Below are 21,942 nucleotides of genomic sequence, written 5' to 3'. Positions count from 1 at the left end.
GATCTGTTACCGCTAATGAAAGCTTCCTCCATACCAAAACCCAGAGGTGGGGCACAAGACAGAATTAAAAATAGCCCTCTAAAGTGAATGGTGGATGCTAGGACTATCTGTTCTACTAGCTCAGTTAAAGGTTTGTGCTTAAAGTGATCAGAAGATCTACCCAGCCCCTGAGAGAAGAATAACAGCTACAGGAAGAAAGAAGTACTCTTCTTTCTGCCTCCCTTGCTATAATTACACCCATTGCTCTAAGGCTATTTGTAGTTTCAGCAGGCAATTCTGGATCCTCCAATGTACCTATTAAACCAGCAACAGAAGTGGTAAACTGAGCTTGGAGGAAGAAGTAGGAGTTAATTTCAGGAGCATCTTCACCTGGCATAATCATCCTCAACCACAAAAACACACACTCAAGTTAACAAGAAAACATCCTTTATATGGGCAGACTCGAGTTCTCTTAAAAATAGCAATGGTGTAAACCTTACCATCTAAGATGAGAGACAGTCCTAAAGCTCGGCAGCTGGGGAGGGGAGGAAGCATTAGTACAGTCCAGAGCCCACAAGAAAGTGAGTTTTGCAGACGGCTGTAGGCAGGAGCACAGGCTGTGTACTCTAAACACCCCTCACTTGTGAGACTGACACAAACATGGCCAAGAGAAGGGATGTGCATTGAGTCAAGAGACCACTGAGGTCCTTGGACTGGAACTTGCAGAACTGATGCTTGCCGTGGGTGCAGGAGAGCCACGGGGGAGATGCACTCTGCTCTGCAAGCTGGGCCAAGCAGAAGCTGCCTCCAGGCAGTGCACATCCCAGCTACCAACCCAAGGACTGCTCAGCACAGTGACCTTGCTCTCAAGATACGTCACATACAAGTCAGCCCAGAAATCTCTGCAGGTTTTTTTTGACCAGGAACTTGGCCATTCACCCAAAGCATTGAGATGTACAAACCCAGTAGGAAATCTCATAGATATGGGGTTGCTTGCGATATTTCCAGCCTTTCCAATTTCTGGCTTTGCAGTATCAGTGCCAAAAGTGAGGACTTTCTTATGGGGCTTGCACACTGGCACCTTCAGAGGGAAACAAAGAGCTCAGGACTGAAATAAGGCTATTTGTTTTTGAAGCCTGCCCTTGCTGTACACTCTAGCCCTTGCCTAATGCAGCTTTCAAAAATGTCATGCTTTGGATAAAGTTTCTTCCTTCTAGTCCTCTGGCCTGTCCTAATCAGATCCAGTACTCTCAGGACAGCCCCTCTTCTCCCAGACCTGATGAATTTGTGAAGATCAGTACTGCAAAAGTGACTTTCTTCCTGCTTTCACATGAAATGGGCACTAGATGCTGCGCTGTACTCTTTGCAAGCCCTCCCATCTCTCCAGGGATTTTTCCAGAACTGGAAAATAATCACATGGAAATACCATTCACCAGTGGAGTTTTAGAAAGGTCCCTTTATGGATACTGTAGGATACAAGAGGTGTGTTTTCACTGTCTCTCATTAGACTGAATACTGTGGTTTGGGGTCTCTATGCCATTGCAGGCACATTACATAGCACAGCAAAAGAGACGTGGCCACACAATAAAGCATCTAAAATAAAACTGGCAGGGGCATATTGGAGCTCTCTGCCAGCCTCCTTGGGCAGCCTCACCCAAATATAAACTCTAGAGACGGTTTCAGGTTCTCCTGCACTAAGTCAGTGGTGCAACGAACCCATGACTCTCCATCTGTGCTTTCTGTTGAACTGCGAGAGGAGAGAATAGAAACGCTCAAAACAGTCTTTGGGACTGATATGATGACTACTTTTAGATGTACCTAAATTGGTGGCCAAGTCAGTCTTCAGAGTCCCAGAGTCTGGGGAATAATCCACCCCCCTGCAAGCTGCAGGCAGTACAGAGCTTGGGTCCATGCCTAAGGCTCACAGACATGTGGGATTACAAACACTGGTAAAAAAACTAAGCAGAGGAAGCAGATTTTATTTCCAATGCTCGCTTACACCGGGCCCTCCTTGCAACAGCAAATGTCACTTGAGCCTCTTGGGAGGTTGAGGGCAGGCAGTACTTTAACCCACTTCGCATCCCAGTGTTTGCTTAAATCCGATTTCAAAACAGGGCTTGCTGTTGCCAGGATCTCGGGAGCTCTTTCCAACGCTCTCCTGAAGAGCAGTTCACCCCCTCTCTGGCAATGCTGGGAGAAATACGCAATTGGGAAATTGCTTATTGGAAAATTTTCATGATTTTTGTTTGTTAGCAGCTATTGGATGCCCCCTCCTCAGGGAGATCCCATATTGAATGAGCCTTTTTTGTGCCTTGCTGCATATTTGCTACCTCAAAGCAGGCCTGGCTTGAGGAACCGATGAACCATCAGGGACTTCCTCAAGGTGTAATAGGAGTCAGGGTGACAGCAGCAGAACCAAACTCTGGTTCTGCTGCCAGAAAATGCAAGACAGTGAGAGGAGTCTCTGAACATGTCTGGCATGAGGCATCAGCCCTTTGTAATGTTACTGCACACAAACATCTTTCCCTGATGGCTACTGCACATATGCCAGGTGCCATGGGCAAAACACGGCATCCTGCCCTGCCAGAGCAGGCTCCGGTTTGGACGTTACCCAAACTCTCCCTGTTCTCTCCCTCTCAATGGTGCCAAGCAAACAGCATCCCAAAGAGCATTTTCTCTTTGACCTCAGCAACATTCCTGTGTCACTTAGAAACCCACCATGCCAACAGGAATGCAATCTGAAGCTGCCCATAAACCTGCAGTGGGAAGGCAGGATGAAGCTGTGTACGCAAGCAGGAGAAACCCTCATGCTTCTCTAACAGCCAGCATCCTTAAATTGAATTCTGCCTTCAAAGAACTGAGTTGTGCAGCAGAAATTTTCTTCCTCTCAACCCTAGAGAGGCCTTCTTTTCTCTTGCCTAATGTAAGTGGACAGGATTCAAAGCGGCCTAAACACACACTGATCTCAGGGAAATATAACACCCTTCCCTTACTCACCAAATGTTCCTGCTGAGCCAGCACACAAGAGAAATTTTCAAGATGAGGAAGACTGTATCTTTATTTTACCTCTGTTTTATCAAAAGAGAGGAGAAGGAAAACAATTGCAGCCTCTTTTTGTCCCCACCCACAGTCAGACGCTTCTCTCTGCCTCCAAAGCTAGTTGAAGACCCACCACTTCAGCACAAGAAAGCTAGTACAAAAACTGCAGTCTGTGCTTGCAAATGGCTCATGAGAGCTGTATAATGACCATCCCAAGGTCCAGCTTTGACAGACACACCTTGCAGCAGTCAAAGTTTGAGGAGAAAATGTTGTCCGAAGGTTTTAACCATACAGGTAAACCCCTGCTAGTCAATCAGGAGAGCACCCAGTTATGACCTGCCCGTGAGAACAGACCAAAACCAGGAGCCACTGTTCAAGCAGACAACATCTGAGCTTTTCATATGCATCCTACAACTAGTCTTAGTTAAGATGCTGGGATACCTTCAGTTCTTGAGGGAGGGATGACCTGCAGCTCCAGTGGAAAAGAAAGGGGAATCAAGCCTTTGAGTCTCCCCTGTACCTTTTCTCTCTCCTCTGAAAGGAACCCACTCATCTACAAGTGAATTTGCTTACGCAGCTTATGGCACTGCCAACTCTTTGGCCAAAAACCTTTCCACAACCTATTTCAGCAAAATCTCCATCCAGCCAAGACTCAGACCTTCCTTCCCAAAGACCCTTGTGCTATTTTTTACCTTCTGCGGCTCCAGTAGCTGAAAGATGTCCTTCCTAAACCATGGATTGAAGGCTCTTCCCCTCCTCTCTTCTTCTCCTCTTTCTGGGAAGCTCAGATAACCACTAAACCATATCAACTAGGGGGTTTTCCAGAGATATTCCCCCCTCTTGAGGCACAGGGGTAGAGCATCCCAGACCCAACCGTCCACCCAAAGGGTCCCAGCTGGTGCAATCATGAAGCAAAAGGTACTGCTGCATCGGGAGACTTTCAACCTCACGCTGACCACCATGCAACTCAGACCCTCCTCCAGACTTGGGAAATTTTGCATCCCCATCCTCCTGGCTGCAGACCAAGCTCTGCCCTTCACCCAAGACCTGTGACACAGCCCCTGCATGCGGAGCTGTACCGACAGCCAAGCGCCAGTCCCAGCCCACCATACCTCTTCTCCACTACTGCCCCGTGTCCACTAGCCACCACAAAAAGCTATGGAGGATGTGACAGCTTCTTGCAAGGGGCTTGCCCACTCAGCCTGAGCAGGTGTCCCCCCGGCAAAAGGCAAAGCAAGAGCAAGGGCCAGGTAGCGAGCGGCTGTTACTACCTCTCTGCAGAAAAGAGGCCGTTCTCTGGATAAACCCTGATGGAGGAACAAAACGACGGGAGACAAGGCATGAGGCGGGGAGGGAAATGAACTCGGGGGTGGCAGCAATGGTGGCAACAACTCGATTAAGGAGTGAACGGGGGGGTCAGTGCAGCGTGGAGAGCTGCAGGTGTCCGTCCCACCTTTGGGAGCGCCATGGGAGGTACAGGGGACGTGGGACCGGGACTTGGAGGCTGTGGTGAAATCCCGGGTGGATGGAGGGGGCACAACATGTCGGGGAGCCCCACGGGGGACCACAGCAGGGGTTTGGCTCGCCATGGGGTCAGGCCCTCGCCCCGTTCCAGGAGACCACAGCTGTGGGTTAAAGGAGGAGCTGGTGGAACCAGCGGAGAGGAAAGGAGTCCTTACCAGACCTCTTCTTTCCAATGGGCTCCCTGAAAAAGAGAAGGAAGAGCGTCAGCAGAGGGATGGGGCAGTTGGGTTGTTGGCCAATTGACAAACCCACCCAGGAAAGCACAGCAGTGCTGGCCCTGGCGGGGCCGCTGACCTCCCTCAGCCAGCTAATGTCTCCATGGGTGACATGGGGCATCACCCACCTTGCAAACTGCCCATCTCTCCCCTCCCTTCATTTAGTAATTTAATCCTTTTGTCTTTCCCAGCGTGAGGCTTGGTTGCTGGCCTGGCCTCCTTGGTGGCTTGGTCTGACAGCCACAACTCCCATCATGTCACTTGGTGAAGGCGGGTGGATTGGGATGATCTGGCAGCAGAGGCAGGAGCTGGGGAAGCCCAAACCCCCAAAAATGCTCCCAGCACAGACCACAGCTCCCACAGAAGTGGGCACCAGTTTGAAGACAGACAAAGAGGGAAATACTGAAGTTCCTCCATGTCCTACGCTTCTCTCAGGGACAAGGATGCAGAGCAGTTGGGGAAGGGGTGAACATTTATACCCCAAAACAGGACAAGTCATTGAAGAGTTGTAGAAAGGATGAACACCAGGGCTGTGCAGCAGAAGAAGCACCTCCAGGACACAGCAAGCAGGAGCTATTGGTGGTTATGAGGAGGCAATGAGGTAGCTTCAGCCAAAGTGCTCTTGCTATGGCCAGCGCTGGCCACACTGCTGATGAGATGGGTTAGAAACCACAGGTCCTGGGTCCCTTCTTTTATTTGAATGTTGCCGAGAAACATGGTTGCTGAACAGCCTCAAACCCAGGGCACAAGCACAACTCCCACAATGAAATCTGGGGCATTTCATGATTAAAAACCAAACACCAAATCAAGGAAAATATGGGCCCAGAAAAGCCTCAAAAAATCATGGGTAACAAACCAAAACACCCAACCAGCCTGAAACCCAAAGAAAGGCACCAGCCCTGTCCCCAGCCCAACCACAGCGGTCCATGTTTCTACAAAAGGGCTCTCAACACTTTCACATAATTCACCACTGTGGCCTCAAAATGCTGCTGTAGTGTGGGGTGGTGGTAACCTGCTCCCTGTTCCCTTACGGAGGAGACTGCTTTCCCCGCTCCTCAGACTCACATGTGTGACAGATCAAGACCATCTGGCCAATTAAATATACTGGTACCAGGAGACATGCATCGATCCTTGTTACTTCCAGGAAGAGTAACAAGCACAGAGCAGGCGCTGGAGCTTCCAAGGAGGAAAACATTCACCTGGTGGTAAGGGGACCCTCCTGAGGCTTTGAGCTGCCTGACCACTGCTTGGAAAGGCTGGGCCAGCCCAGATGGACCCCAGGAGCCCCTTCATCTGCTTATCAAGTCCACTGGCAAAACAACCTTTTCCCCTCCCTTTGTTTTCAGGCCAAGCAGAGAATTCCCTCCATGCTCAGCAAAAAAGCCAGCCAGAGCTGGGCTATGCTTTGTTCTCTTTCAAGCTTATCTGCATTTTCAGACCATAATTACTGCAGACATTTTATTCCCCTAGAGTGATGGGGTGATGTGGGGACTTGGCTGCCTTCAAAGACTGCCCACCCATCCTGGCAACATGTTCTGCTTGCAATGCCTTATCCTCCCTGTCCCCCCTTCGCCTTACACCTTAAACCTCTGGTACTCATCCATGGACCTACCAATAAAATTAAATGAAATGCAACAAAGATGGACTAGAAACAAATGGGACATTGTTATCTAGAAACTGGAGACTATCTGTTAGAGACACAGAGACCACAGACTGTGCGAAGACCTGAATACCACATCCCAGGTGCAGAGACCAATGGAGGAATCTACTGGACAGATCATCCCAAGACATTTCTAAACAGAGGCAGCATTGCAGACCTCAGTCAGAGTTTATCAATAAGCCCCACTAAATTTGCCCCAGCTCAGCGGTACGGCCGGGAAGGGAGGCGAAGCAAGGCCAGATGAGCACGCTGGACATCAGCAGGTGGGCATGGCACCCTCGTGCTGACAGGAGGGCGCTGATGGAAATAACTGTTGTTTTTCCCCTGCCATCTGCTAAACCTATTACTGTAACTCATCCCCCTGTTTCCTTTCACCGGCTGCTCCATCTCAGTGAGGGGGCAAGGAAGGAGCTGCAATTTCACTTTGCTGCTGGGCTGTTCCTGGCAGAGATAAAAAGAGCTGTAGGTCTGAAGACCGGCAGCCCCAGCCCACCACCTCAGAAGGGACAAGAGCTCAGACAAGACAGGAAACAGCAAGAAACCCCCGGCAGCATCTCCTCCTCCTCCACTCCCCATGGACCAGCGAAAGGCATGCAGCAGAGCTTACATGCACGGCTTCCTGGAAACTGGTGGCTCCAGAAGAAGAAAAGAAGGAAAGGCCACTCTGCTTTCCACTGTGAAACTCATTTAGCTCTCACGCCCACAACAGCCAGGCTGTGCAGATGAACCAGGCAGTCACAGCACCATTTCAAGGCACTGATATGCAGCTGTGACCGTGTGCCACCAACCAGCCCCATAAAGCTTCCCAGGTAGTAAAACCCAGGACTGGTTCTCCAGCCGCTTCCCAGGACTTTCCCAGCTTCTTGTTGGGAACACTGAAGGCAAGGGTTCCTGTGTGACCAGAGTCTCACTTAAAGCACTGAGCCAAAAAGAGAGTCTCAGGGTGCACTGGGCTCAGTTCAGAACCTAATAATTCCCCAACGCAATCCTGAAAGGGAACTTTTACATGTGGAGAACTCTTAGCACCAATTAACAATCCCCATGCCACTTTTTTTTAGGAAAAGCGAGTCAGGTTTCTCAAGCATCTTCTCTAGTGAATCAGACAGCATCCCTCTGGATCCAGTGATGGGAAGGAGTGAGATGGGGAGCACAAGGCTGCAGCGTGGGCATGAGGCAAAGCTAACAGCTTGGGAGGTAGGTTGAGAACAAACACAAACAGGCTGTTCTTCAACAATATGTAGGTGAGCTGTTAAACTCCTTATTGCAGGATGCTGTGGACCCTGAAAGTCTTCATGGACTTACACGATCATAATTCAGGCAAGAAACGTTAATTACAAACCCAGGAAAACCCTAAAGGCTAAAACAGTGTCTAAAGAAGAGATGTTACAAACTTGCTTGACTTTAAACTCTTTCCCAAGGCACTCACGTTTGGTGGCTGCTAGGCTAGGCAGACTGCTGTGTGCTGCAGGGAGGTGGCTGTGAGCTTGCCATGCAGAAAAGCCCACCTTGCAGTGGGACTCATGGGAGGAAGGGACCCAACATGTGGCCTGGAGACCTCAGCACCACCCCTGCTGCCCCACAGCCCTGGCCACAGCCAGCTTACGGAGCAGGAGGGGGACAGTGGAGCACCACCACAAGGAAGACAACTCCAGCTGCTGCAAAACCAACCACACAGGAGCCACAATCAACATGCAAGATGAGATGGATTTGAGGTCACCATTCCAAGAAAATATCTCCCGCAGAAAAAAATCTGTCTCCTGTAGAAGAAAATCCTTCTGTAATACAGTAATACCATCAAAAGGGCTATCAGGAGGTGGTTCATCTTGTAAGCATTCAGCAAGCTTGGAGATGTTAGCAAAGTTCATGCAGGCGAGAGAGACTGAGGAATGGGGTACAACAGAGCTCTTGTTTGGGAGAACTGATGTTTAGCAAATGCTCCACTGAGCACTGAATGGGGCCCCTGTCCCCCACGCTGCAGTGCCAGTGCTACCCGTGTTTAACCACTGGAGAGTCGGCCAAGCTGAACCTTCGGGCTCAGAAAGCTGCCCTGTTAGCACAGAAAATCAAGTACTCTGTCCATGCAAGGGGCTTGCACTGGCACAAAGCATATTTTTGCAGAGTGGATTCAACCCCCTTGATATTTCTGTCTGCTGTCATCTAGGAAAGACAGACACTCTCAGCAGAGAGTGAAGGAGACCACTATTTTGGAGCTGAGAGCTAGCCTGAGCTCCTGGTGCATCTGCACGTAGGCATCAGGAGAACTGCAAAACAAACAATTCATTATACAAGCTGTAATTTCGCTGGATAGCAGGACACGGCTCAAAAGCCACAAGCCAGCAAACATCCTTATCCAAACGAACATCCATCAACGCAGGGATCTCTAGGTTACCAGCAAAAGCTCCTGGAATGGCTTCCTAGATGGGGCAGCCACTCCACCTTGGAGCAGGGACCTGAGCCTTCCCTTGTTCATGGCCCAAACACCACACAAGGGTAACAAGGAAAACTCCTCCCGGCACAGCTCAACTACAAGGAAAGGTAAGCACACAAAAAGCTATGGGGAAGCTGGAAAAGAAGAGACTTGCTTCTGGAAGACATTGACTACAACTTTGCGCTTCCAATTTAGGGAAGCAAGGAAAAGGAACAGACTTGCTCCCTGTTGCAATAATGGAAACACGCTTCTGTCCAGCATCCTCTTCAGGCACTTTGGACCAAACACAAATCTTCTACCCACCGATGGCTGCCAGCACCGCGGCCCTAAGCGGGACCTTTCAGTCAGCCCCTACGGGAGACAAGCTGGCACAGTCAGATCACATCAGGCCTGAGTCTCATTTTAGCCCAGTTCTCCCTCCTCTGATTTATTGGGGCTGGTGCCTGCCTGGAGTCCCTGTCAGTCTGCATGCGGGAAGCAATCCATTACTGCGACTGCCAGTGCCATCCTCACCTAACCGCACATTGCCAGGGCTTCGGTTTTAATAGAATAATGATGGGCTGCTGAAGTTGCTGCAGGCACAACCTTGTTAGCAGCATACGCTTTCCTCATCTGGTCAGGTCCCAGCTCATTATCACGCACCTTCCAGCCCAGGCAGCCCCCAGCAATAACAGCCCTTTGCTGACTCAGCAGCAGCTAGGATTCAGCCTGGGACCTGGGTCCTGCCCGTTCCCCTTCTCCCTCTGGTGATGCTTCCCCTGGCACGGGGCAGGGAGGAGCGGGGTTACTCCCTCTGCACTTGGTCCTTCACCCCAGCAAAGAAAACATCCATAGCAGCAGAGCTGAAATGCCCTTGAAACACCCCAAAATCCTCTCCCTTTAGCCAAGGGCTGTTTGGGAGAAATAGCAGGAAGCAAGCTGGGGATGTGAGCTCAGAGGGCACCCACATATATATAAAGGAAGGAAGAAAATTATTTTTAAAAGCTGTCCCAGGGTTTGGTTGTCATCAGCAGCCCTGCTGCAAGTGGAGTTTGCCCTGGGTGTGTTTGCCCAGAGGAGCTGCAATGCTGCAGCCACACGCAGCAGCCCAAGTGACATTTTGCTGGTGCCCTGGGGCAACAGAGCTCTGGCAGGCGAGGTTTGTGGAGCCAGGAGAAGGAGGGGAGGAGAGCAGCCCCTCTGGTGGGGTTATGGAACCTGTAGTGAAACTTTTGCTCAGAGTGCAAACGAATCTCTCCAGCTCCTGCTGTGTGGTGGCAAATGCCAGGTGGGCTCCAGGCCACCACGGAGGGACCCTGGCCCTGAGTGCTGCTCATGATTTCCAGCAGGCAGAAGTGAAGCACAGGTCAGCGCCTTGGATCAAAACCCTCAGGGAGGCTCTGTGCCTGCCTACAGCTCAGCGCTGGAGCTGGAGGATATGACTGGAATGAAAACGTAGCCTCTCACTGCTTCCTCCCTCCGTTTTCAACGTCTTTGTGGTGTATAACCATGAACTGTGGCAGCAGAAGCCGCAGCCACCAAGACCCAGGAGTGCTGGGAAGCTGGGGCAGGGACCTGCTGCTGGGAGCGAGACCTGTGTCAGCAGATCGAGGCCTCGGCTGCCTTCCTGCCAGGAGAGGACCAAGCCCCAGCAGCCACCTTCTAAAGCAGAGCACGGTCCCACAGCAACGCCGCTGGCCGAGATGGCGTCAGGGAAAGCCACCCACTCTCACTTCACGCAAAGGGCTTTGAAGATCAGCTAAACTGGGAAGCGGCAGCCCAAGCGACGTGCACAACGCCTTTCCTGGAGGATGTTTGCTTAGCAGTGGCAGGAGGAGGTTTCTCAGCCATCTGCAGACCAGACAAGTCAGACGTGAGGTTTCTCTGGTTCCCACCACCCCACGGCCCACCCAGCAGGCAGAAAGCACTGGTCCCAGTACACCTATTTGGGTGGTAGCGGCCAGGAAAGCCAAGCAACCTCAGCGAGCAGGGAGGACCAGCAGCTGAAGTTCACCGGCCAAACCCCCAGCCGGGGTCTCCAAAGACAGGACAGGCACAGATGTAATCCCACGCACCGCAGCCTCCGCCGAGACACGGGCTCCACCTCTGCTATCATCTGCTCTTGTAGAGGTCATGAGCCCTTAAAAAGCCTTCAGAGAGTCCTGGTGCTGGGACTGCTGCCCACCCGCATCCTCCGCTAAGCCTTGGCATGCTGTCTGGGCAGCCAGGGAGCCCACGCCAGCCTTTCAGCCCTGCCCTCCCTTTGCAGGAGACCTGCTGGACTCAGACAGATCCAGCACATAAGGATGAAGATATTTGAAAGAAGAGGAATTTAGGCCTTTTAAAGACATCAGGAACTCCTGAAGCTGGTAGCTTTCAAACTGTGAATCCACAGTCCCCAGAGGAAGCAAGGAGGGGTGCTCAAGGACATCTTTTAAGCACATTAGGAGATAGTAAATTTGCTTTACAGGTGCCTGTGCCCCCATTGGAAAAAAAAAAAAATCAGGTTCATAAGCTAAAACGTTCAAAACAACAGTTTAAAGTGTCATATATGATGGGATGCTCAGCTACCAAAAAGAAAACAATGAAAGATGCTTTTAATGCAAGAGGCTTCTCACGGCCAGGGGTACCTCCCATACAGAGGACAGCAGCTCCACAGCCTCTGAGGATGACGGCTCCTTCCCCAGCATGCCCCACTTGTACACTGTGGACAATAATTAAAAAACCACTTGCTTCACTACATAGTTAACCTGGGCTCCCGCATGTCGCAGAGCTGAAATTCAGCTGCTGAGGAGAATTAGCAGCTGAATGCCTTGACTCAGCAGTGGCTTTGTGCCCAGCCATTCAGACTTCCCCAGCCTTACCCCAGAAACTCTCTGCTGTGGTTAAAAACGGCTTTAAATTGAAAAAGAGTGGATGGGAGGTAAGGGAGGGTGCACACAGCAACTTCCCACCCCAACAGCTGAGCATCCTGCTGCTGGTCAGACCTGCTGAGATACACAGGGAGCAGGAATTTGATGATTTCTCCTCTTTAAAACTACAGTTTTCATAGGGCTTCCATCCAACACCAGGGAGAAAAATCCCACATCCCTGCAGATTGCTAACTTTCCAGAGGATTTCTCTTTCCATAACCATTTCTCTTCTCCTTCCACCCCCCACCACTGCCCTGTGGAGTCACCTCTTCCCAAACTTAACCAATCCCTCTGGATAACAGCCCCACTCTGACCCATCACCGGGCAGCCGTCCGAGGTGGAAGCAGTTGAGTTATCCCAGTCCAGCGCTTGCTGGACAGGGATCCACGTCACAAAAGCCACCGATCGTCACTGCCAGCAGAAACACCACAACCTCAGTCCACCCTCCTGTTTGAAGTGGTCCCTCCGGGCAGGAGGACACTGGAAAGTTGGTGGGTCTGTGCAGAGGGGATGGAGGAAGGGCTTCACCTCCCTCTTCCACCCCCCCATTGCTGGAGACTCCTGTCTCAGCTCTGCTTACAGCTGTGATCTACTGCCCAACTGGAAGCCACGGCAGAAGAAGGACACACAAATTCAGCATTTGACTCTTTCCCTCTCCGCTCAGTCCCCGTCCGCTTGATCTCCTTTTGCGCATGCCAGCGGCAGGGCTGGGGCTTGTAGAGCAGGTGAGAGACGGAGAAGGGCTGAGGAACTCGGCTCACAGGGCTGGTAGCCAGCAGTGACCTGTTTTTTTGGTGTTCCCAACACCGGCAAGGGGACACTAAAGGGAGCTGCACTGCAGGAAAGCAGAAGGAGAGCTCTGGCTCAGCCCAGAAAGAGCTCCAGAGCTGGGGAAAGCAGATGCCAGAGGGGCCCAGAGATAGATGCATGGGCTGTCCAACCTCCTCTTTCCATTCCCAAACACTGCCAGATCCGAGGACTGAATTCATCCCTTGCAGTTAAACCAGAGCTCCACGGACTGCAGTCAGCTGTGACCCCTGAAAGTGGTTTGACATCCTGGGGTGATGCGAGTTAGGTGGATCCTCGACCTGCAGCGGACAAAAGCAAGCAGAGGGTGCATCCAACAGCACTCAAAGGCATGTCCCCTCCACTGCCACCAGCTGCCGCTCCCGTGGGCATGCTGCGACCTGAGGTGTCAGGCGGGGAAGCCGAGGCAAGGGCCGGGGAGGGATGGGGAGCAGGAAGGCTCCCAGCCACAGTGCCACGAGAGCGGCTGCTTGGCTTGGCACCGAGCATGCTGACCAGTCCCTTTTCCCCCCCTCATTCCCGTCTTTCAGCCACCCAGCATAAAACGCTGCCTTTTTTTTCCTTCAGTCCGTTCATGGCCTGGCTCCCTTTCAAATTCCCAGAGAAAAGTATTTATCTGCTGGATGAATGATGACATCCGGCCAAACCCCAGACACGCCATCACGTCTGATCCAGCCCAGCCGTCTATCACAGCTCTCATCTCGTTATTGGTAAGCTGGCGGCGTGCCAGCACTCAGGGCTCGGGAAAGGGCTCCCACCAATCTCTCCAGAGGAGAGAGTCAAGGACTTTTATTAATTAGCATTTTGAATTGTAGCTAATAAATACCCCTCTGGCATTCAGGCTGGGATGGGAAACACAACAGAGACGTCCTTGAGATGCTGTAGCATTTTGCTGCTGGAGGCAAATGGACAAGAGTCACCTGCTAACTCCTTCTGCATGCTGCAAGCTTGCCTCTCCTCCCTGGAGAGCAGCAGGCAGCAGGAGGGAGCATGACCACTGCCGGATTCAGTGGTGCATCACCCGCTTGCCCATCCAGCACTGCAATGGACAAACACTCACAAACACATGGCAATTTTGCAGAGAGTGCAATTTTGCATCCGGGAGCTGCTCAGCAGTCCCACAAGACACTGCGGGATGTACCTGAGGATGGACCCTGCAACACAAGCACATCCTTGGGACTGAACTTCGGGCTGGTGCCTCTGCTCCCCTTGTCTGTTGGACCCGAACCAGGGAGACGACGAAGGACATGGCACTGATCGCTGCTTGGCTGGGTGGCCAGGAGCTACAGCTTCAAATACAGCAGAGCACAGAGCTGCACTGCTCTGGGGCTGATGCTCAGCACCCAGAGGTCTCCACAACTGAATGTGCTCCGTGTTCTGGCCACAGCCCCCACCCTGCCCGATTTCTGGCTCAGTCTACAAGACAAAATAAAGGTGAGGGAAGTGGGTGCAAGACTGAAGCTGCCCTTCAGTCCACCATGTATGAAGGTGCCTCAGCTACACGCAGGTTCAATAGCTGACTCTTTTTGCAAAGCAGCTCACCACGCTCTCATGCACGGCTCAAAGACTCATGCACAGGCAGCCCCACACGTCCCAAAACAGCCCCAGGGGCTGTCAAACCCTCCAATAAACCCCTGAGATAAACCCCCACCCAATGTCCTTGCAAGCTCATCTTTTCCTTGTGTCTCTTGCTTGCCCCTGAGCTGCCACCTTCACTGAGGGATGACCGACAGGGTGGCAGGTTAAGTGGTGAGCAATAGCTGGGCTGGACGGATGAGAGCATCAGCCGACAGCAAGCAATTAGTTAATGGGCTCCAGGGCCTTCAGACCAATCTCATCAAGTGACTGTGAGCCGCAGGAGGAATGATGACAGGCCAAGCGAATAGAAGCAGGAGCCAAAGGAGGAAAGCACAGATGGGGGAAGGGAGAATTAAGAGAGGGAATGGAAAAATCAAAAAGCCGGGGAGATGTAGTCCACACAAGCATAATACTTAGCTGGAGACCTGAAAGGCTCAGTGTTGCTGCTCAGAGAAAAAATACAAAATCCCTTTATCTACCTCCACACCCTTCCAATACAGAACTATGTCAAATCAATTTACTGCCTTTCCTCTCACAATTAATCAAGCCTCCTTTATTGCTCAACCTTTGGTAGAGCCACGCATCGTGTCACATGCAGCATAAAAAGAGAGAGCAACATAGCAGGAGATGGAGGCGGCTGCTCAGATTTATGCTGCTTGTGATTAGTAAGAGATGGGTGGCTCCTGGCCAAAGTAGCTCATAGTCACAAGACCTATAACCACACAGAGTTGCGTAAGGCACGCGAGATTCCTTGCAAACGTTCCTTGTTTTGCATGGAAAGACTCTGGAGTGTTGTTATGGATGGGGCTCATGGACATGGCTAAGGGAAAGAGCCTTTTGAATGAGGCAGAGGTTGTTAGTAACCATGTGAAATGAGGCTTTTCAGACTGACCATGTTTCTGAAACCAGCATTTGCAAGTAGAAAGCATCTCAGGAGGAGACCAACAAATCATGGGGTCCCAGAGGAGTGTTTCCACTTCCCCACTGGAGAAGGCTCCTCCAGGAGTTGACTGATTGGGCAGAGGTGTCCACCTTGACTTGCACAGCCCCCATTCCCTCTCCAAGAAAGCCTCCAAATCCCAGATCTGTGACTTGTGGGGGGAACCGTTGATGAACATCAGACTCTTATGGATACCAGCAAATTCAAGACAGTTTGTGTTTCATTGCCACCCTGGTGGTGGCAGCCACCCAGCCAGCTTACTCTTTGGGGGGCGTCAAGTCATCAGGTCGTGTCTCAAAGAACTGGAGAACCTCCTCGCACTGGGAGATGTAGGGAGGCAGCTGGATCAGAGCCTGCGGATGAAACAGAGACACTGGTGACGGGAAGCGTCAAGACCGTGCAAGGAGACGAGTGAGGACAGGCCCTCAGAGCACAGAGGACTGGGTCATGGCACCAAGCTTGGCACCCACGCGGTCCCCGGCATGCACGAGTGCAGAGCCAGGCGGGGGAGAGCTACAGCAAACACACACCAGAGTGGGGCAAGACCCAAAGAGTCCCCAGTTACACCCAGTTACACCACCCCAGCTGCAACTGAACACGAAAGGAGAATAAACAGACACCTCCCAGGCCCCACTTAGCCCAGCTCCAGCCTTTTGGACAGATGTGCCCTTGCAGGGTAAGAGCCACGGGGATGGCCATCCCAGCCACCAACCTCCCGGCCATGGCAGGGCTCAGTTTCCCAGCTGTGCTGCGGGCACGGAGCCATCGTCCTTGGGAAAAGGCTGGGCATTTACACGTGGCAGACTCTTAGTGCCATCAGCCCTGACCGGCACATCCCAAAAACGCTCCGCTGGGCAACAGCAGCTTGGGAAGAGATAGGGAGAGAAGCAGCAGGAGGCAAAAGTGTGGACATCAGCTCATCAGGGCAAGGGCTGGAAGGCTGCTACGTGCACTGTCAAATGGCACAAGCGATAAGCTGCCTCTGCTTTTCTCCTTTCCATTCGAGGAAGCCTTTTGCAAAAAGACAGGCTTCAACGGTGGGACTTGCAGGTGAGACTGTGCATGTCTGTGGGAGCTGGGGGCAGAGTCTGGGGCCAGCAATACTCGCCTTGGACCAGAGCTCTTGTTGATGCTTTCCAACACGGGCTGCAGCAACGGCTGGGCAGGGAAGGTGGGATGGGCAGCTGCCTGGCAGAGCGCCCTACCCTGCTCTCTGCTTGCGGGTGGGAACAGAGCCACGGGCGATGGCAACCGCAAAAAGTCAAAAAGACATGCAATTGAAGAAGGATGATTTGAAATCAGGGAGCAGTGCTGCAGCCCGACCTGGAGCAGACGTTTGACCAATTTTCTGTATAATCCCCCCTCCCCTCCATTTGCTGTCACAGCAGTCTCATGACAGCAGTGCAGGCAGACCAAACCTCCACTCGTTTCTGTATCAGAGACAAAGCCACATCTGCAAAGCCCCGGGGTTACCACACAGATCAGATGTGGCTCCACACTGACCTAATTGCTGGCCCCCAAAAGCCCTTCCAGCCATTCAGCACACAGTCATTCACTGCCAGCACAGCAGTCAGACCACTAATCATGGGCCAGCTGTGATCAAGATCATGTGAGAGACAGGAGAGAGAAAAATACTCACTCTATGGCTTTTGGGTCCAGGGAAGGGCTATTGAAAGACCAGCTTTTGCACAGATGCCATTCCCATGTGGGTACCACTCCCCAATTCCAAGCATCCCGTGATCTACGCAATTTCCCCTGTGCCAAAATCACTCTGATTTTGTGGCCTGGAGAAGGCTCCGCATCCTCCGATAGCAGGGGATGATCATGCAAAATACCCTGTGCCGGGAAGACGAAAGGCAAAACCTACAGCTCATTTCTCAGGATGTCTTGAAGGAAGCCCACCTAGAGCTGACTCAGCTGGCACAGCAGTGGCCAAGTCAAGCAGGCCGCCCTGAAGTCCAGCTGGCCATGGTCTACAACAGCTATGTCGCCAAATCAAAAATAGTGGCACAAATAGTGCGACGTCTGTCCCACCTCTGGCTCTGCCACCCAAAGGAGTGAACTGGGGAGGGCCATCAGCACACAGCTTCAACCCATGGTGTTGGAGCCACAGTAAGTCACCTCACCCACCCCGCTGCCTGCAAGCCTGAGGAGAAAGGTCATTTACCAAAGACAGACAAGTCTTATTGAATTGAAATCCATTTTCCAAGGAGTGAGAAAGGATTATTCTCTAAAAACGCTGCTAGAGGTCCACCCAGTCTCACTGGGGTAGAGCATCACAGCATCGCAACTCCTTCATCAACCCTCTAACACTTTTTCAAAATCCCTTAGACAGGAGGAAGGCAGTTCCCACAGCAGGGGAAAGACCAACAGACGTAGAACACAAAGAGAATGAACTGGAGAAATGGGAAGAAATTTCAGGCCTCCGTTCCTCCTCCTTGTCATTCCTAAGGTCGTTTGAAGTCTCATTTGGCAATTGGTTGCTCTTACCAGTTCTTCTGATTCTTTTCCTGCTTTTCTTGCACCTTACCTTAAATTGCCATGTTTTTCAGTATGGCGGGACCTGGAACAGAGCCCTTCAGCAAGAGCACTGCCTTGTGAAAGCAGTGGTACCCTCCCTTGCTCCTCTCGCCTAATTCCACTCCAAATCTCACCAACCTTCTTTCCAGGGCTCTCCCGGAGAACGAAGACACCCCACTTCTCTCACAGGAGGTGGCAACAAAGCAAAAACTTTCTTACAATTTTCTGTGGGAACTTGTTTACAGCATATTCACCTAACCCTCAATTCTCACTCTGCAGGGCCAAGTTGGAGGAGATATTTTGTGTTTCTGTTCTGCACCACCACCCTCCAAGCACGTACAACATCCACCTCCAACGATAAATACGACAGTAAAAGCATGCTGGGACCCTGTGCCCGCGATCTGTGGCACAACGTGCCCAGGAGGGACATCTCTGCTCCTGCTGCCTCCTTGCTCATTCCACATCTCTGCAGCCTTCGGTCCCACACCCGCCTTCAGCTCAGCAGCTTTACAGTTAAGTAGCAGCAACTGGAAGGCCAGGGACAGTGTGCATGTTATTAACTTGGTAATGCATTAAGGAGAGGAGGAGAGAGCAGCTAAGTGGGTCATATAACATCAGTCATTATGTTCCAGTTGTTAAGTCAAATGGATTCATTACATTTTATGCCATTAATGGCATCATTCTGAAAGAGACAGCTGCAGCATCTTATCACTTAGGGACTTTTTCTTCCTAAAAATTAAATTTATGGTTGCGTGTGTCTGTATGTAGCTGGCACATTTTAGTGACTCAGAAGAGAAGGAGCTGTCGCTCCTGGCTGGAGCCAAGCGGTTGCTTGCACCATCAGCTTCCCCCACACTCTTTGGAGCACATAGGTCCAAGCACACCTTGCACTAGATCTCCATCACTCTGCTCTCACCTGCTATCCTGGCCCACAGTGGTTTTTACCTGCAGCCCCAATGCAGAGCTGTCAAGACACAATTACTAATCCACCTTTACCCTTGTACTTGTTATTCCAGCCATGACATCCCTCCCATAGGTCTGGCTGAGTCCAAAACCCAGTCTCCCCCACCATGCAAAGTCCTAGGCCACAGTCACTGCTACACCTCCTGCACCTAAGGAATGTGATGGACATTTCACCATTTCCCTGTCTTCTCCCTTGGGTTTTGCAGTCTTTGGATATGTTTCCAACAGCATTGAGCCTATTTTGGAAGTACTGGACCTACCTCCAGACCATTTCATGGCTGCTGCAAGTACTAGTGCACTTCTTCGACATGATGAGATGTGGTGTACTTTATTTTTGCAAAAATAATTTTTTTGTAGACTTTAGTTATTTTGTTTTTCCCAGAAAAAAATGCCCTAACACCTTAATTTGCCTTATACTTAAGCACAGTCTTACATTCTTCAAGACTATGGGACAAATCGCCTCAGCCTTATCAAGGAAAGGACACAGACAATCAACTGTGTTTTGGCTCTATGATACGATCTCTGTTGGCTTCCAATAATTTTCTACAGGTACAAGGCATCTTACCCCTGCGCAAGTAACTGTTTTGCATAACCAGCAACAGGAGTTTATGTCCCAGTTTGGGACCATCCCACCAGGAAAGTGCTGTCTTCTACATAAAACAGCAGGTCTGTTGCCAATATATAGGAAAGGAAAGGCTACCCGAGGAACCGAGTCCTTCAAGCACAGAACCAAGTCCTCCTGCACACAACCATTTTACATCAAACCGCCTACCAGACAGGACACAGCCAGGCAGCCAGGTCCTTTCCAGACCATCGGGAAAGCTGGTTCTGGTTTGCAGCTTGAGAAAGGAGAAGAGAAAGGGAAAGCAGGGCAGCAGGGTGCAAGCTGGTGTGGAGCTGGGCCACCCTGCACCCTGCGAGCCCAGGCCTCCAAGCCCTCAGTATTCATCCTGTGGAGTGAAAAGCGAATCAGTTGGTGGGTTTTCAACATAGGAAGGGTTTGGTGGTGGGGGATAGCCCACACTCCCCATTCTCCCTGCACTGGCACATGGTTATACACTATCAGTCAAACAGGATCAAGCCTGATCAAGGTGGCTTCATCTTTGGTTGACACTAGAAACCTCCCCGTACCTTGCAGTACTCATCGATAGGTATCAGGCGCTTGACTGCAACATCACGGATGTGACTCCGGCGGAAGAGGATCTTTCCTGAAACGGGAGAGATGGAGGGAGAAGAGCAGGTCAGTACAATGCCCAGGAACACTCTCTTGAATCACTCTGTCAGGACCTGTTCCCTGCACGTCCTGTTCTCAACAAAAGCACCGTACCTATAGAGAAGCAAGTTCCCTCCCATGGATTAAATACGTTATTAGAATCAAGTACATTTAAAGTGGCAAGCACGTTCAAGGAGAGAGAAGAGGAAACAATTACCAGCAAACTGCATCCCCATCTTCTCTCACCAATGCGGCAATGACGGAGGAGCAGCCCCTATCAAGGCACGTGCCTGATACCTTACAGACTGCTGGCATGCAAGTCCTGGGTATACGAGTCCACGGGCAAACGCCAGCGCTCGCCAGAGAAGCAGCAATCCCTGCAACCGCCGGTGCAGGTGGGACCCTTCCTGCAGGCTCCAGGCTTGCTGAGGGCATCCAGATCTCGTGTGGGCAGAAGCCAAGCCAGAGGGTTCCTCTCTGTGCAGCTCCCATGTCGAACTGGTCCTCAAAGCTGCAGTGTTGGGACTGCAGCTCCCAGTCAGACCTATAGGATTTTCCTTCCTGTCTGGGGTTTATTTTTATTCTCCATTAATGGGATCCTCTTGCCACTCCATTTCCTCCCCTCTGGCTTGTGGTACAGGCCTCTTTCCTTTGAAGTCTAATGAGTCCTAAATGCTTCAAGCTGCTTTCACAGAGAACAGCCTCTCTGGCATTTAACGAGACAAAAGCCATTAGCAGACAGTGAAACATACCCGTAGAGCCTTGGTGATCAAAAGGACTGGTATGTGGTAGGATTTCAGACCCGCACTTCCCAAAGCACCAGGAACTGGCACGCTTTGCAATACAATCACCTGGAAAATTGTGTTTTGGGAGGGTGGGGTGGGTCACAAGGAAGTTCCCTCAAGTTCATCCTGACATCTCCCATAGCGCAGGAAAGTCTCATCTCTTTTTGTCCCGACTTGGGCTTCCAATCCCACCAGCAAACCCAGGGAGATCAATTGATGTGTCTGTCCATACAATCTCCTCACTTATCAAATAGGTCACCATGGGACAAACCAGAAGCCAAACTCCCCTCACAACCATATACCAACACGCCCTCTTTGGAAGCAACATGAGAACAGGGAAAAGCACTCTAGAGAGTCACGCAGCCCTTCGCTGCACCACGGCTAGCTTCAAGCCCTACAGCAAGCCTTCGCAAGAGCCGCAGGATTGCTGGAACCAGAGGCTGGATGCTACCAAGCTACCCAAAACCAGGACGCGTGTCCTGGTTTCGACTGGGATAGAATTAATTTTCTTCTTAGTAGCTGGTACAGTGTGTTTTGGATTTAGTGTGAGAATAATGCTGGTAACACACTGATGTTTTAGTTGTTGCTAAGTAGCACTTAGAATAAGTTAAGGATTTTTCAGTTTCCTATGCTCTGCCAGCAAGCAGGTGTACAAGAAGCTGGGCGGGAGCAGAGCCAGGACGGCTGACCCAAACTAGCCAAAGGGATGTTCCATACCATAGGACGTCATGCTCAGTATATAAACTGGTGGGAGCTGGGGGGGGGGGCGGGGCAGATCGCTGCTTGGGCATCGGTCAGCAGGTGGTGAGCAATTGCATTGTGTATCACAGGTTTTTTGGGGGTTGGGTTTTGTTTATTATAGCCCTTTTCATTACAATTATTATAATTCTATTCTATTATTATTATTGTTAGTATTACATTTGATTTTACTTTAGTTATTAATTGTTCTTATCTCAACCCACGAGTTTTACTTTTTTTCCGATTCTCCTCCCCATCCCACTGGGGACGGGGTGGGTAGTGAGCAAGCGGCTGCCTGGCTGGGCTTAAAGCATGACAACATGGTAAAATGGCCACACGCTTATCACAATTTTAAAACCAGGGCTGGGTCACCCCCTGCTTCTCCCTGACTTGTCCAGGATGTGGAACATGCATGACTTATGCAGCCTGCCAACGCATTTTTTAGCAGAGATGAACTAAGTCAACACAACTTCAGATTGCAAGGAGCATGAATCAGAACTTTATGGAGGAGCCAAATCTCCTGCTAGGCTCAGTTAATGCAGAATGCCTTTGAAACGAGACTGTCCAAGTGAGCACACAGCAATCATACTCAGTACTAGCTCTATACTTGCCCTCCAGTGAAATGCATAGGGTCAGACCAGCTCATACCAGAAGGATTGCTT

At 51.1% G+C, this 21,942-nt stretch overlaps 1 protein-coding gene across 2 annotated transcripts in view; it reads right to left on the bottom strand.

Annotated features, from left to right (window-relative positions):
* SH3PXD2B (SH3 and PX domains 2B) overlaps positions 1-21,942 on the bottom strand; it is an 80,219-nt gene that overhangs the window by 14,554 nt on the left and 43,723 nt on the right. For both annotated transcript variants that reach the window (XM_069772758.1, XM_069772759.1), the window contains exons 4-6: positions 19,676-19,752; positions 15,323-15,414; positions 4,698-4,723 (exon numbers count right to left, since the gene is read on the bottom strand). In XM_069772758.1, the coding sequence (XP_069628859.1) occupies positions 4,698-4,723; positions 15,323-15,414; positions 19,676-19,752 (195 nt within the window). The remainder of the gene's footprint in view (positions 1-4,697; positions 4,724-15,322; positions 15,415-19,675; positions 19,753-21,942) is intronic.

The sequence above is a fragment of the Haliaeetus albicilla genome, chromosome 27 (assembly GCF_947461875.1).
Source record: "Haliaeetus albicilla chromosome 27, bHalAlb1.1, whole genome shotgun sequence".
Taxonomy (NCBI): domain Eukaryota; kingdom Metazoa; phylum Chordata; class Aves; order Accipitriformes; family Accipitridae; genus Haliaeetus; species Haliaeetus albicilla.
This window is presented reverse-complemented; position numbering and strand designations above follow the sequence as displayed.